This window comes from Capricornis sumatraensis, chromosome 23 (genome assembly GCF_032405125.1).
Source record: "Capricornis sumatraensis isolate serow.1 chromosome 23, serow.2, whole genome shotgun sequence".
Lineage (NCBI taxonomy): Eukaryota > Metazoa > Chordata > Mammalia > Artiodactyla > Bovidae > Capricornis > Capricornis sumatraensis.
In genome coordinates, this window is record NC_091091.1 from 50,261,186 (window position 1) to 50,273,449 (window position 12,264).

A 12,264-nucleotide genomic window follows, 5' to 3' on the forward strand; every position below is an offset into this window, starting at 1 on the left:
TATTTTCCATTACTATGATGAAATTCTCTATTTTTCATCCATGTTGCCATCCTTTTCCATTAGACTCATAAAGATATGAATCATAGTTATTTCAAAGTCCCTGACTGATAGTTTCAAACTACGTCATCTTAGGATCTGGTTCTACTGTTTATCTTGTCTGTTGACCACTGTTTTCATTTCCTGCTTTGTGTGTCTTGTGAGGTTTTGTTCAAAGCCAGACGTCACATATTTTCACAGGTGGCGCTGGTGGTAAAGAACCTGCCAGCAATACAGGAGAGACGCTGGTTTGATCCCTGGATTGGAAAGATCCCCTGGAGGAGGGCATGGGAGCCCACTCCAGTACTCTTGCCTGGAGAATCCCATGGACAGAGAAGCCTGGGGGGCCACAGTCCATGGGGTCGTGAAGAACTGGACACGACCGAGTGAGCACGCAGATGTCATGAGGAGACCGCAGAGGGTGAAGCAACAGGACTGACTCCTGGAATGGGCGCGCCTTTCCCTCTGCCAAGGTGTCCCTGGGTGTCGACCTGGTTTGACTGTTTTTGCCACAATTGCCTGCCATGTCCCACAGGCCCTTTAACAACGTCTTTTTCTTAGAGTAAGTTCTGGGGTGTCTAAGTCTTAATATTCGTGCCTCCTCAACTTTCATGATCCCCATATTCCTGCAGCACAGAGGAAGGGCACTCTCCATGCCCGCCCTGCACCAGTGGCAGACGGCTGTTGCTTTTACTTATATTTGTAAGGTTGGCTATAGGGCAGGAGTCCTTGGCCTGGGTCAGTCTTGGATAACCTTGTTATCTGGCTTCCAGTGCAGAGAGTTCCCTAGTGTTTCAGCTTCTTTTATTCTATTTGAGGGATTTTGAAATACTTTGTATCCTCACATGTCTCACTTCTCCTCTCCCCAATTTTACCAGCATAATTTGAGGTTATGTATCCAGATTACCGTTATTTTTCTCAGCTTTAGTTTGGGGAGAAAAAACTTCTCAGAATTTTTCACTCACTTCTTAACCAGATTAACAAATATTTACGTATATTCTAAATGATTGAAAAAAATGTTGACAATTACAGATATTTTGGAACCTGTCATCACCCCATTTTTAGCTGCTGCTTTAGGTTAATTTGTCAGAGGAAACTTAAGAGAAAAAAATAAAACTTTACGATATAAAGTTTTCCCAAGTTTTTCATACTCTATAAAAAATTCTAAAGGGATAGTGTTGTCATGATTTGAAAATTAGAGGAAACAGAGTTAACCTGTTTTTTTTCCCCCCTAAATCTTACTGTTAATCGCTTGACAAAATAGAATCAGTAGGAACAGATTCCAAATCACCACATAAAACACAAATAAAATCAAACCAAACATACAAGGCACAGGAAAAGAATAAAACCAGACTAGAACAAAGGAATAACAAGAGACCATGAGAAACAGGAATAGAAACATGACAGAAAAAACACACAAAAATACGAAGTCAAATACAATATGCTGAAGCATGATAGCGGAGAAGGCGATGGCACCCACTCCAGTACTCCTGCTGGGAAAATCCCATGGACGGAGGAGCCTGGTGGGCTGCAGTCCATGGGGTCGCAGTGTCAGGCATGACTGAAGCGACTTAGCAGCAGCTGAAGTATAAGTATCCACCTTTAAAAAGCAAAAGCAGAAGCTGAACCTTTAAGCAACAAGCTAAACTTAAAACAATTGCAACTGATTCAAATGGCTGTGCGGCAGAAAACAGCACGATATTCTACAGCACCTTTCCTCCAACAAAAAACAAATTAAAAAGATAAGGAAAACACTGATGAGCAAGAGAACATAGAAACGTGGAATGCCAGCAGCATTAGTGTGAGACGAAGTAGAGCTCGAGGCGGGAACATTGAAGAGAAGAAGGCGCTCCGTCAGCGGTTCCAGGATGTATCTTCCTTGCTGACACGCATGGTGGCTTCTTGTTGGGCGTTTACTTCTTTGACCACAAGCTCTCTCCCCTCCTAACTCTCTAAGGTTTTCCCCACCAGGGGATCACATCTCACGCTGCACTCTGGTCTGAAGCTGTGTCCTGTAGAGAGTGGCTCTCCACTCATGAGCTGCAGCGAGACACAGTGAGCCAGGTTCCCGGTTTGGCCACACTAGCACATCTGCTGTATCGGACTTGCTTTTAAAGGAGTTCAAATCAATACTGATGTGCCGTTTGCCTTCTGTCTCACACATCACCTCGTCGTGATCCCACCTCTGGTTACTGTCAGAGCTAAGCGAGCTGAAGAATTCTTTCATATCATCTTCTGTCACCTGATCCAAGCCATCTTTCCATGCGACTTCACGCCCCCGCCAGCTCCCTGTTGATTTTTCTTTATTGCTTTGCTCTACCGTTCTTTTCTTCTTATTAAGAAAAGTGCTAAACCAAGCACTGATTTACACAAAATGCTTACAAGGTCCTGCGCACCAGCCTTTTCCCAGATCTGTCTTCCTTCTGTATGTTTTGAGTAAATGCATCTTTCATGAAGCAGAGTGGTTTCCGGGGCTCCACCACATCCCGCGTCTTCTCTCCCTCACTCCAGTCTTCTTTGAAAGTCACAGTATTTTTCTTCCCCAGCAAGATATTGGTAGAATCAGGCTTTTTGATCTCATGCCGAAGGGCAATGCGATCTAGACAACTTTTAGACAAATCTCCAGTTTCCAGCAAAACATAATGTCATGCGTCTTTCCTGCTCAGAAGCTGAGTTTATCATTCTCCAGCTTGACACGCTGAGTCTGAGTTGGTGTATTTCTGAATGGCTCAAAAGACTCTGAAGTCCTTATTTTTAGACGTGAAGAGCAGAGATTCTTCGGAAAGGACCATTTCCATGCTGGTCCTGCTCCCATCTCCAGCTGTGATGAGCCCCCCATCCTCAGAAGTGATGCAAGTCCATTTCTCTCTGGGATGAAGAGGGCCCCGGTGCTGCTGGGAGAAGGGAGATGCTGGCAGCAGAGACAAAGGGACGAGGCCGCCTCCCAAGCACAGAGACCTTCAAACAGAAGGGCGTGCCTGTGCCAGCCCCGGGCAACCTCACCCCTCCTGCATCGACCTCTGAGGCCTAGAGTACCTCCCAGTGCAATCCATTCACACCGTGATGAGGGATTCTCCCCTAGAAAGCCGCCAAGTCGTTCGCTGGAGACTGGTTTCTGGCACAGCTGGAGCACTGCATGCGGTGGCACGCTGGCCTTCATTTTTCAGTGGGGACTGCTGCCGCCTCTTCATCTGCTCTGCTTCCTGAGGATGGGTTCACACTTGCCTGGAGAAACCGCGGCTCCAGAGCCGAGAAAGGATGGAAAACCCCGACACCCTGGGGAGGGCCCAGGACTCAGCAGGTCCCGCCCGATACTAGGATCCTCTTGCAAGAAGCGGCCCCGAGCTGGACCGCCGCTGCCCCCACGCCGCCGCTCCTCTCCCGAGGCTTGTCAGCCGATGGAACATTTTCTAGGGGTTTCGTGACTGTCTGCTCCACTCCTGGGCCGGCTCTCCCGCCCCGGTCAAGTTCTCTGATCTCCGTGGGTTTCAGGCATATCGCCACCCCGTCCCTCCCGCAGAGACCTTCCCTGATCACCTCCTGAGACCCTCCACGCATGTCTGCAGAGAGCCCCCAGGACTGCAGCGCTGGGTGGTCATCTACCACTGTACGTGCCCTGGGAGAGCGTGAGCCAGGAGGGCATCTTGCAGCGTCCATGCCTGCATCGCCAGCAGGAGAGGAGACGCCTCTGATGAGCGCGACGGGAACACGACTGACCTCCACTCTATGCTTCTCAGGGGCCAACAGGCTCTCTTCAGGTCTGTGTCTAACAGCAAATCACCACTTTTATTCTCAACACATCAGTCTAGTATATACATAAAAATGAACTCCTTCAAAACACATATTCAGTTTTAGAGGATTTACCCCAATTCGTTCAAGTTGTGCCAATATTACATAAGACCCTGTTGTGGTACAGTTACTGCTTAACCAACCACAGACCAGCAGAATGTGCTATCAACAGGATTCTCAGAGGTCACGACATCCCTACCCACCCCAACCTCCAACTCACTTCAACAAACCACATGCTTATTCAGAAAAAGCCACTTCTGAGTATCACAGCATTTGAGCTCATGGTACATTCTGCCGTTGTCAAAACTGATCATTACACAAAGGCACTCTCCATCCAAGAAAGGAAAAGGCGCTGGGCCTGCTAGCCCCATTTAAAGCAAGGCAGGTCTGACTCTCTCCTGGTTCTCCTGGAGTTCTAATAGCACTTCTTTGAAGAATTTAAAGTGCATTAATAAAATATATCTATGATCCTAAGGCGATTTACTCTGAACATAATTTATAAGACAGATAACTTAACATATCACTTATATAATATATTCATATGTTGATTACATATTAATATACTATATATAATATGATATACCTGCCCCCTAAGAAATCTGTATGCAGGTCAGGAAGCAACAGTTAGAACCAGACATGGAACAACAGACTGGTTCCAAATTGGGAAAGGAGCATGTCAAGGCTGTATATTGTCCCCCTGCTCATCTGCAGAGTACATCATGCGAAATACTGTGATGGAAGAAACACAAGCTGGAATCAGGATTGTCTGGAGAAATATCAATAAACTCAGCTATGCATATGACACCACCCTTATGGCAGAAAGTGAAGACGAACTAAAGAGCCTCTTGATGAAAGTGAAAGAGGAGAGTGAAAAAGTTGGGTTAAAACCCAACATTCAGAAAACTAGGATCATGGCATCCTGTCCCATCACTTCATGGCAAATAGATGGTACACAGTGTAAACAGTGAGAGACTTTTATGGGGCTCCAAAATCACTGCAGATGGTGACTGCAGCCATGAAATTAAAAGACACTTGTTCCTTGGAAGAAAAGTTATGACCAGCTTAGACAGCCTATTAAAAAGCAGAGACGTTACTTTGCCAACAAAGGTCCCTCTAGTCAAGGCTATGGTTTTTCCAGTAGTCATGTATGGATGTGAGAGTTGGACTATAAAGAAAGCTGAGTGCTGAAGAATCGATGCTTTTGAACTGTGGTGTTGGAGAAGACTCTTGAGCATCTCTTGGGCTGCAAGGAAATCCAACCAGTCTCTCCTAAGGGAAATCAGTCCTGAATATTCAACGGAAGGACTGATGCTGAAGCTGAAACTCTAATACTTTGGCCACCTGATGTGAAGAACTGACTCATTGGAAAAGGCCCTGATGCTGGGAAAGATTGAAGGCGGGAGGAGAAGGGGATGACAGAAGATGAGATGGTTGAATGTCATCACCTACTTGATGGACATGAGTTTGAGCAAACTCTGGGAGTTGATGATGGATAGGGAAGCCTGGCATGCTGCAGTCCTTGGGGTCATAAAGAGTTGGACATGACTGACTGAACTGAACTGATATTTATAAACATATAAATTTATCTAATATAAAACAAAATAGTAAATTTATCAATTTATATTAAGTACAAAATTTAAAACAGTAACTTTCAACAACATACCCGAAAATTTACATGTAAAATGTTTCAATGAGGCTATCTGCTATTTTCTCACAAATTATGGTAAAATTGAAACAATATATCTTTTAACTACCTTCCAACTTTACTTGTTCCCCTTTCTAAGTTCTCAGTGGAGCAGTCAGCAACAGTCCCCTAAATGAAAGAATTTTCAGGCCTCCTGGGTAACTCAAATGGTAAAGAATCTGCCTGCAGTATAAAGGACCTAAGTTTGATCCCTGGGTCAGGAAGATCCCCTGGAGGAGGGCATGGGCAACCCACTCTAGTATTCTTGCCTGGAGAATCCCATGGACAGAAATGCATTATTTGGACTAAGGGTCATTTAACACATACTTTCCAGATTACTAATTTCTAAGAATTTTGAAATGTATCAAAAAATCCAAACTTCCATATATCATTTCAGAAACTTCCCATCTCAAAACAAAAGCATTTGACTTAGTAAAATAGCTCTGATGACAGATACATTATTCCCCAAAAGATATGTAAGCCGTATTGCAGTCTTATGGTTCATAATTCCATAAAACAGTCCGAGAATCCAAGGAAGAGGCCTGACAAACGGAAGATGAGGTGGAGTTACTCTACAGTCGATCATGTTAGTAAGAAGTGACTATCTTATTTCGTCCTTTAATATAGCCTAGTCAGAAAAGTCAACGGCTTCCAGGTAGGGCCAGTGGTAAAGAATCCGCCTGCCGATGCGGGAGGCGCAGGCTTGATCCGTGTGTCAGGAAGATTCCCTGGAGGAGGAAACGGCAACTCACTGCAGTATCATTGCCGGGGAATTCCATGGACAGAGGAGCCTGCTGGGCTCCACGGGGCGACATGAGTCCATGTCACCCTAAGTCCACGGGGAGACTGAATGGCTGGGCACACAGCGCAGAATGTCAGAAGGTAAAATTTAAAGAGATACGCTTCAAGTATGAGCTATGTGCCACAAAATGGCAAGTAAAAACACCCCATGATAGAAAAGCTGTGATAATTCGCCAGAAGCTTCTTCAGCTAAGTAGATATTTAGCATTCCCACAGTATGGGTTTTCTAAGAAAATTCAGGTATAATGCAAATGTCAGTATGATATTCAAGAGTGAGCTGACAAGAGGAAAGGTCACTCAAGGGTTTTGTTCTAACAATGAACTAATTTCACTATTTTTTAAACTCTACGTGCTGATTACTTGGGTGACAGCAGTGATAATGCACTAGGAAGGTAGAATATCTTACTTCCCTGCCCCAAAGAGACAGCCAAAGCCCTGGAATATTTGCATATTACATGCTCTCAGACCCTCTCTTGCCGTGATTCAATTAGAAAGGAAATGTGACCACCTTAGTGTAAAGTAAATGTGCACACGTACGATGCTTGCTCAGACCCTAGTAACTCAGCGATAGATGATAACGAGGGCAGAGGCACGCCTCAGTCAAGAATCACAGCTTCAGCCGGTGAGAACACACAGATGCAGTAAGGCCCCTACACAGGCCCCTTCAGTGGCGACCTCCACAGATGCGGACGTGGGCCTTCACGCATCCAGTCAGGTAAGTCAGCCCGTGTGCGGCGTGCGCTGACACGCGCGCATCCTCTGCAAGTGGGCACACTTCTGTGGACTTTGCTGCACCGTGCTGGGTAGAGGACAGGGGCACAGTGTCTTTCTTTCAAGCCCAGGATGTCCAGAAGCAAAATATAAGCAGGGGTGAGGCAACGGGAAGGACTGTACTTTTCAAGGTACTGTCCTACGAGGCTAAAGATGGTTTCCCCACTTTTTCTGTTTGTTTTTTTTTTAATGTATGGTTTGTGTGGAAATATCATAAACCTATTACAGCACAGTGCTATATAGCCCATCGTGTTAGTTGGGTGAAAGTGAAAGTGAAGCCGCTCAGTCGTGTCCGACTCTTTGCGACCCCATGGAGTGTAGCCTACCAGGCTCCTCCCTCCATGGGATTCTCCAGGCAAGAATACTGGAGTGGGTTGCCATTTCCTTCTCCAGGGGATCTTCCCGACCCAGGGATCGAACCCTGGTCTCCTGCATTCCAGGCAGACACCTTAACCTCTGAGCCACCAGGGAAGTGTACCTAGGCTAAATTTGTTGGACTTAAGAACAAACTGGACTTATGGATGCACTCTCGGAACTGAGCTTGCTCATCTGTAGGGGACTTACTGGCGTTGAGTGTTCTTTCTGACTTATTGATAAATAGCGCCCAGAGCAAATTAGACTCATAAGGCAGAAGAAGAGGGAGGAAAACAAATACTTCTCCCAAACCAGCAATGAGCTACCCACAGGTACAGGTCCTTATTGCTAAATTTTAGAGCTACACACTGAGACAGTCTTGGTAGGTAGGAAATTACAAGGGAGATAATGAAATTCTGAAGTCATAAAATACCCGTAATGGAAGGTGTTGCAAGATAATTGTGGCATGGGTAACATTTGCTCTTGCAATATGATCATATGTTAAGGTGATTTTTAAAGTCAACTTAAAAATTCATAAGATGCCTTTATTCTCTTGTTGCTATACAGGGTTATTATGTTGTCTTTCAACTGGAGATTATTTCATGGGGTCTGTTCCAGGACAAATGTTCTCTCAGGTCACTAGACTCCAAAGATAGAACCAAATCCATCTCCCAAGCAGCACACTTTTATAGACCGTCGCCAGTATCACCCACCCCCCCCCAAATCTTATATGTGTCTGTATCCTGTGGACCACAGAGCTGTGAACCTTTCCCTACATAAGAAACACTTTTAAAAAGAGTTGCCTGATCAATTAGGGCCCCTCCTAAGAGCTATCAGCAGAGGATTTGGTCCCATTCTAAAAACAGAGCTCCAAAAATGTGATTCTGTGCAAGTTGTTTCAGCCACGTCTTCACCTTAAAACAGATTCCATTCTCCAAAAATACAGTGAATAATCAAACCCAAACTCAATTTCTTTATGAAAAGGAATCCTGACCACAGAAAAGGGATTATATTTTAATGGAAAAATTATGTCATTAAAATGACAAAGACAGTTTTCATACCTAGAACTAGTCTGTAGCTAAACCAAGCAAACAAACACAAAACCAACCGCACATCATCACTGCCATTTGGGCACCAACCTGGTAGGGCCTGAGGCGCTATCAGCACTGTGGGCAGAGGCCTGGAGGCAGGAGCTGGTCTGGACAGAGACACGGCTACTTGGTTTGTCAATAGCTGAGGCTTTTGGGGCCCATGAAATAATCTTGATTCCTCAGGATATATCCACGTTGAGTCCAGAGCAAAGGAATTATTTAAAAAGATCTGTCCAAAGAGAAAGCAAGTATAACATGGTAAGACCACTTATCCTTTCTAATACTGAATCCTGAAGATTCTATGGGTGGGACTCTTCAGAAGCACTCTAGATGCTTGGGGTTTTGGTATCAATCACTTTCTGGGCCTGGTCTTTAGCTGTTCACTTGGTTAGTTCACAGCCAGTTAACAGATGAGCGAGTTGCCCCACGGAGGTAAGCACCATGTGGGGGAACAAGCCACGCACTACTTTCCCTTGGTTTTCAAGTCAACAACGTGTGGCCAGTATATTTGAATTCAAAAGTCAAGATGAACCATTAGTAAGATGAACACTCAAAGCAATAGTGGCGAGGAAAATGCTTTTTAAATGTATTTTTGAGTTATATAATGTTTAAGGCTAGATTCTGATCAATGGGTACAAACTTAAAAACTGAAAAATTCAAAAGGTAGATTCTGATTCAGAAGTAGAACTTTTCTGTTTTTCTGTGGAATCCAAATATTTTTAGCTAAAACAAAATCCCCCACCGTCACCATCTCCTGGTGCTTTTTGAACAGGCCAGTCTTATTCTGAAGCGGGTTCTCTCTAGACCTAATGGTGGGCCTACTGCAGTAAGAAACTAGGAACACACCATGATTTCTGTCCTGGGAACACCCAACAACTTAGTAACGAGTAGCCCAGCTGTCCAATCAAACCAACTGCATTTTTACCTTACAGTTAGGGATCCTTTTGTCTAGCCAGCTTTTCCCAACAGGAAGTGGAAGACCGGATGTGCAGACATGTGGGAAAATGGGCACCAGTTCCACAGAGGAAGAGGGGGACAGTCCAATCGATGGGGAATGACCACCGAACAGCCACTGGAACCCAAGGAAAGAGAAGGGCATGGTCATTAGCCTGGGGCAATCAACTCTACTTCGTACCGAAAGATGCTGGGGTAGCTGCTTTAGAAGGGAACTTTAAAATGCATGTATTTGGCTATGAGAAAAATTGCCTCTTTCCAGTCTCCAAACCCTACAAATATTCAAAAATTCTAAAAATTGATAAAAGTTTCTGTATCTCAATCATCACAATGCGTTGACAATACCGCATTCTTTAACATTAGGAAAGAACTTCTAAAGCACAAAACCATGAGAACATGGCAAGAAATGAATTTCTGCCCTGAGAACAAGACAAACCACAGTGGAAAGGTGAAATGCTGGGTATTCCTTTTATAATTCTTGAATTTTTTCATAAGCAAGTGGAGAGCTATATTTTATTATATTCTTTTCCATACAACATCTCATATTAATTATACCCATCACCTTAAAAACAGGGACTAGCAATATTTTCAAAATAAGAGGCTAAGATTCAAAGTTTTCCAAGGTCCACAAATGCAAATAGATTCCAAGGCAAAGAAAATGTGAGATTATCACATAACTAAAAATCCCAATGCAGAGAGCAAGACAGCAAACCCTGAAAGGTGGCAGACAGTTTAGGAGAAAGTCTCTCTAATTAAATTAACTGAATCTTTATCAGTGGGGAATAGGTTCATTGTTCAATGATATGGAATGCTTCAATATGCATTTGTTTTAAAATCATAAAAGCATTTTTGAATGTACTGTTATGTGAAAATGTTCTTCTAAGATAAATGTTATTTAACAGAAAATATGCAACACACAATATTTTAAAGATTAATATTGTTTGGGAGAGGTTTTGTGTTTTAAATTTAAACAAGAAAAAAAATACAGTTTTCTATACAGAAAAAAAAAAAATTGTAGTTCCTTGACATTGTATACCTCTAGTGGTAGTACTTGGATATGACAACCCCTTCAAAATAGCTTAAAAAAAAAAAAAAAGGGAAAACTACCAATGCTTATTAAAAAAATATATATATACACACACCATGAACATGAACTGCATAACACATCAAAACACCATATGCATTACCACATATGTGAGGTACCATTACATCCAAAGACCAATCTAGGAAGAGTTAACCACATCTTTCAGAAAATCCTACAATATATATTGGAATTAAATTAATGATGCTGTGTATTCTGTCACCCACTCATTTGAATATGCTGTTGATGATAATCATTGGAATAAAATACATGCTCTTCCCTGATCTAAATCCACCTGCGTAGTTAGACAGCACACAATGGATCTTCCCCAAACCGGCTTGTCCTACTCGGTTGCAGCATTAACCAAAGGTAAAGCCACTTTCTCTTTTTAATTCCATGTTTGCAACGCCAAACTCCTCTAAAGTGCAGTACGACAACAGCTAATCCAGTAGACTGGGCAGCCTAGGGTGGGAGTGGAAATCACCCGGTAGTGTTTCTCAGTATTAAAGCCAGGGTTTTCCTACAGCCTTCCACTGGTTTGAATTTTCTTAAGCATTGTCCTGAGTCTATTTTCAAATGGAAAAACACACACACACTAGATCAGAATCAGAAATAGCTATTGATTCCCAGCTTGCTTTTCAAGCCTGGCAGAGGCTGTAAAAGTATTAACTTCTATCCGCTAAGTCTGCCACAGTCCGCAACGGCAGCGCTGGGCTTTCGAGGCGCCGACTTCAGCACCGCGCTCTGGACAGCAACCCCGGCCGGGGCCAAAGTTGGGGCGGGCAGTCCCGACTCTGGTTTTGGGGCGCGGGTCTCCAAACTGCCCAGCGAGAGACCAGGAAGAAAGACTTGCAAAAGCTGCCAGAGGCGGAACGGGACGTCGGAGCGTGAACTTTGTTGTCCACGCATGGCTGCCAGGCTGCGCCCTGGTGGGCTGGGGGCCCGAGGACCACCGCGGGAGGGGTGAGTGCGCGCCACGGGGCCGGGGCCACGGGAGTGGGGGCGAGGGCGGCGCCCAGGGCCAGGGGGACGCCGGCCACCGCGAGCCCGGGGCCGGGGCCGGGGACGCGTTACCTGCCCGTTGAGCACGGGGTAGCGGTGCGCGGCGGCGGCGGCGGCGGCGTGGTCTGGCGCAGAGGGCAGCGGCAGCAGCGGCAGCAGGGGCTCGCCAGGGGCTTGCCAGGCGGGCAGCCCCGGGAGCAGCGGGCCGACCGGGGGCTGCGCCGAGGCGAGCAGCACGGGCGGGGGCGCGACCCCCGCGCCCAGCCGGAGCAGCCCGGCCGAGCCGGGCACCATCCAAACCCAGGGCGGCGGCGGCGGCGGCGGGTCTGCATTCATCGGCCAGAGGAGAGGCTGCCGCCGGCGGGGCTGGTGCTGCAGCCGCCGCCGCCGCCGCTGGAGCCTGGCGTCCACCAGCATCCTACATCCCCGCGCGGGCGGCGGCGGCGGGGGCGGCGGGCGCCCGAGGTGCGGGCCGGCGGCGGCGCGGGCTCCGGAGCCAACTCACTTGGTTCCGCGACGCGGCCGCTCGCTCCGCCCCTGCCCCGCGCGGGGAGCCCCTCCTCCTGCCCGCCGCCCTCCTCTCCGAGCGCGGCCGCCCCGCGCCGCCGCCGCCCCCAGGCCCCGGGCCGGGCCCGCAGCGTCCCTGGATCCCGGGCTCCTGCCTGCGCGCGCCCCTGAACCCCCGCGGCCGGCGGCGGGGG

At 46.4% G+C, this 12,264-nt stretch overlaps 1 protein-coding gene across 1 annotated transcript in view; it reads right to left on the minus strand.

Moving 5' to 3' along the window:
* Positions 1-11,980, minus strand: part of TCERG1L (transcription elongation regulator 1 like) — a 198,981-nt gene extending 187,001 nt beyond the window's left edge. The window contains exons 1-3 of the mRNA XM_068961619.1: positions 11,636-11,980; positions 9,452-9,598; positions 8,575-8,755 (exon numbers count right to left, since the gene is read on the minus strand). Coding sequence (XP_068817720.1) covers positions 8,575-8,755; positions 9,452-9,598; positions 11,636-11,980 — 673 coding nt within the window. The remainder of the gene's footprint in view (positions 1-8,574; positions 8,756-9,451; positions 9,599-11,635) is intronic.
* Positions 11,981-12,264: the final 284 nt, after the last annotated feature.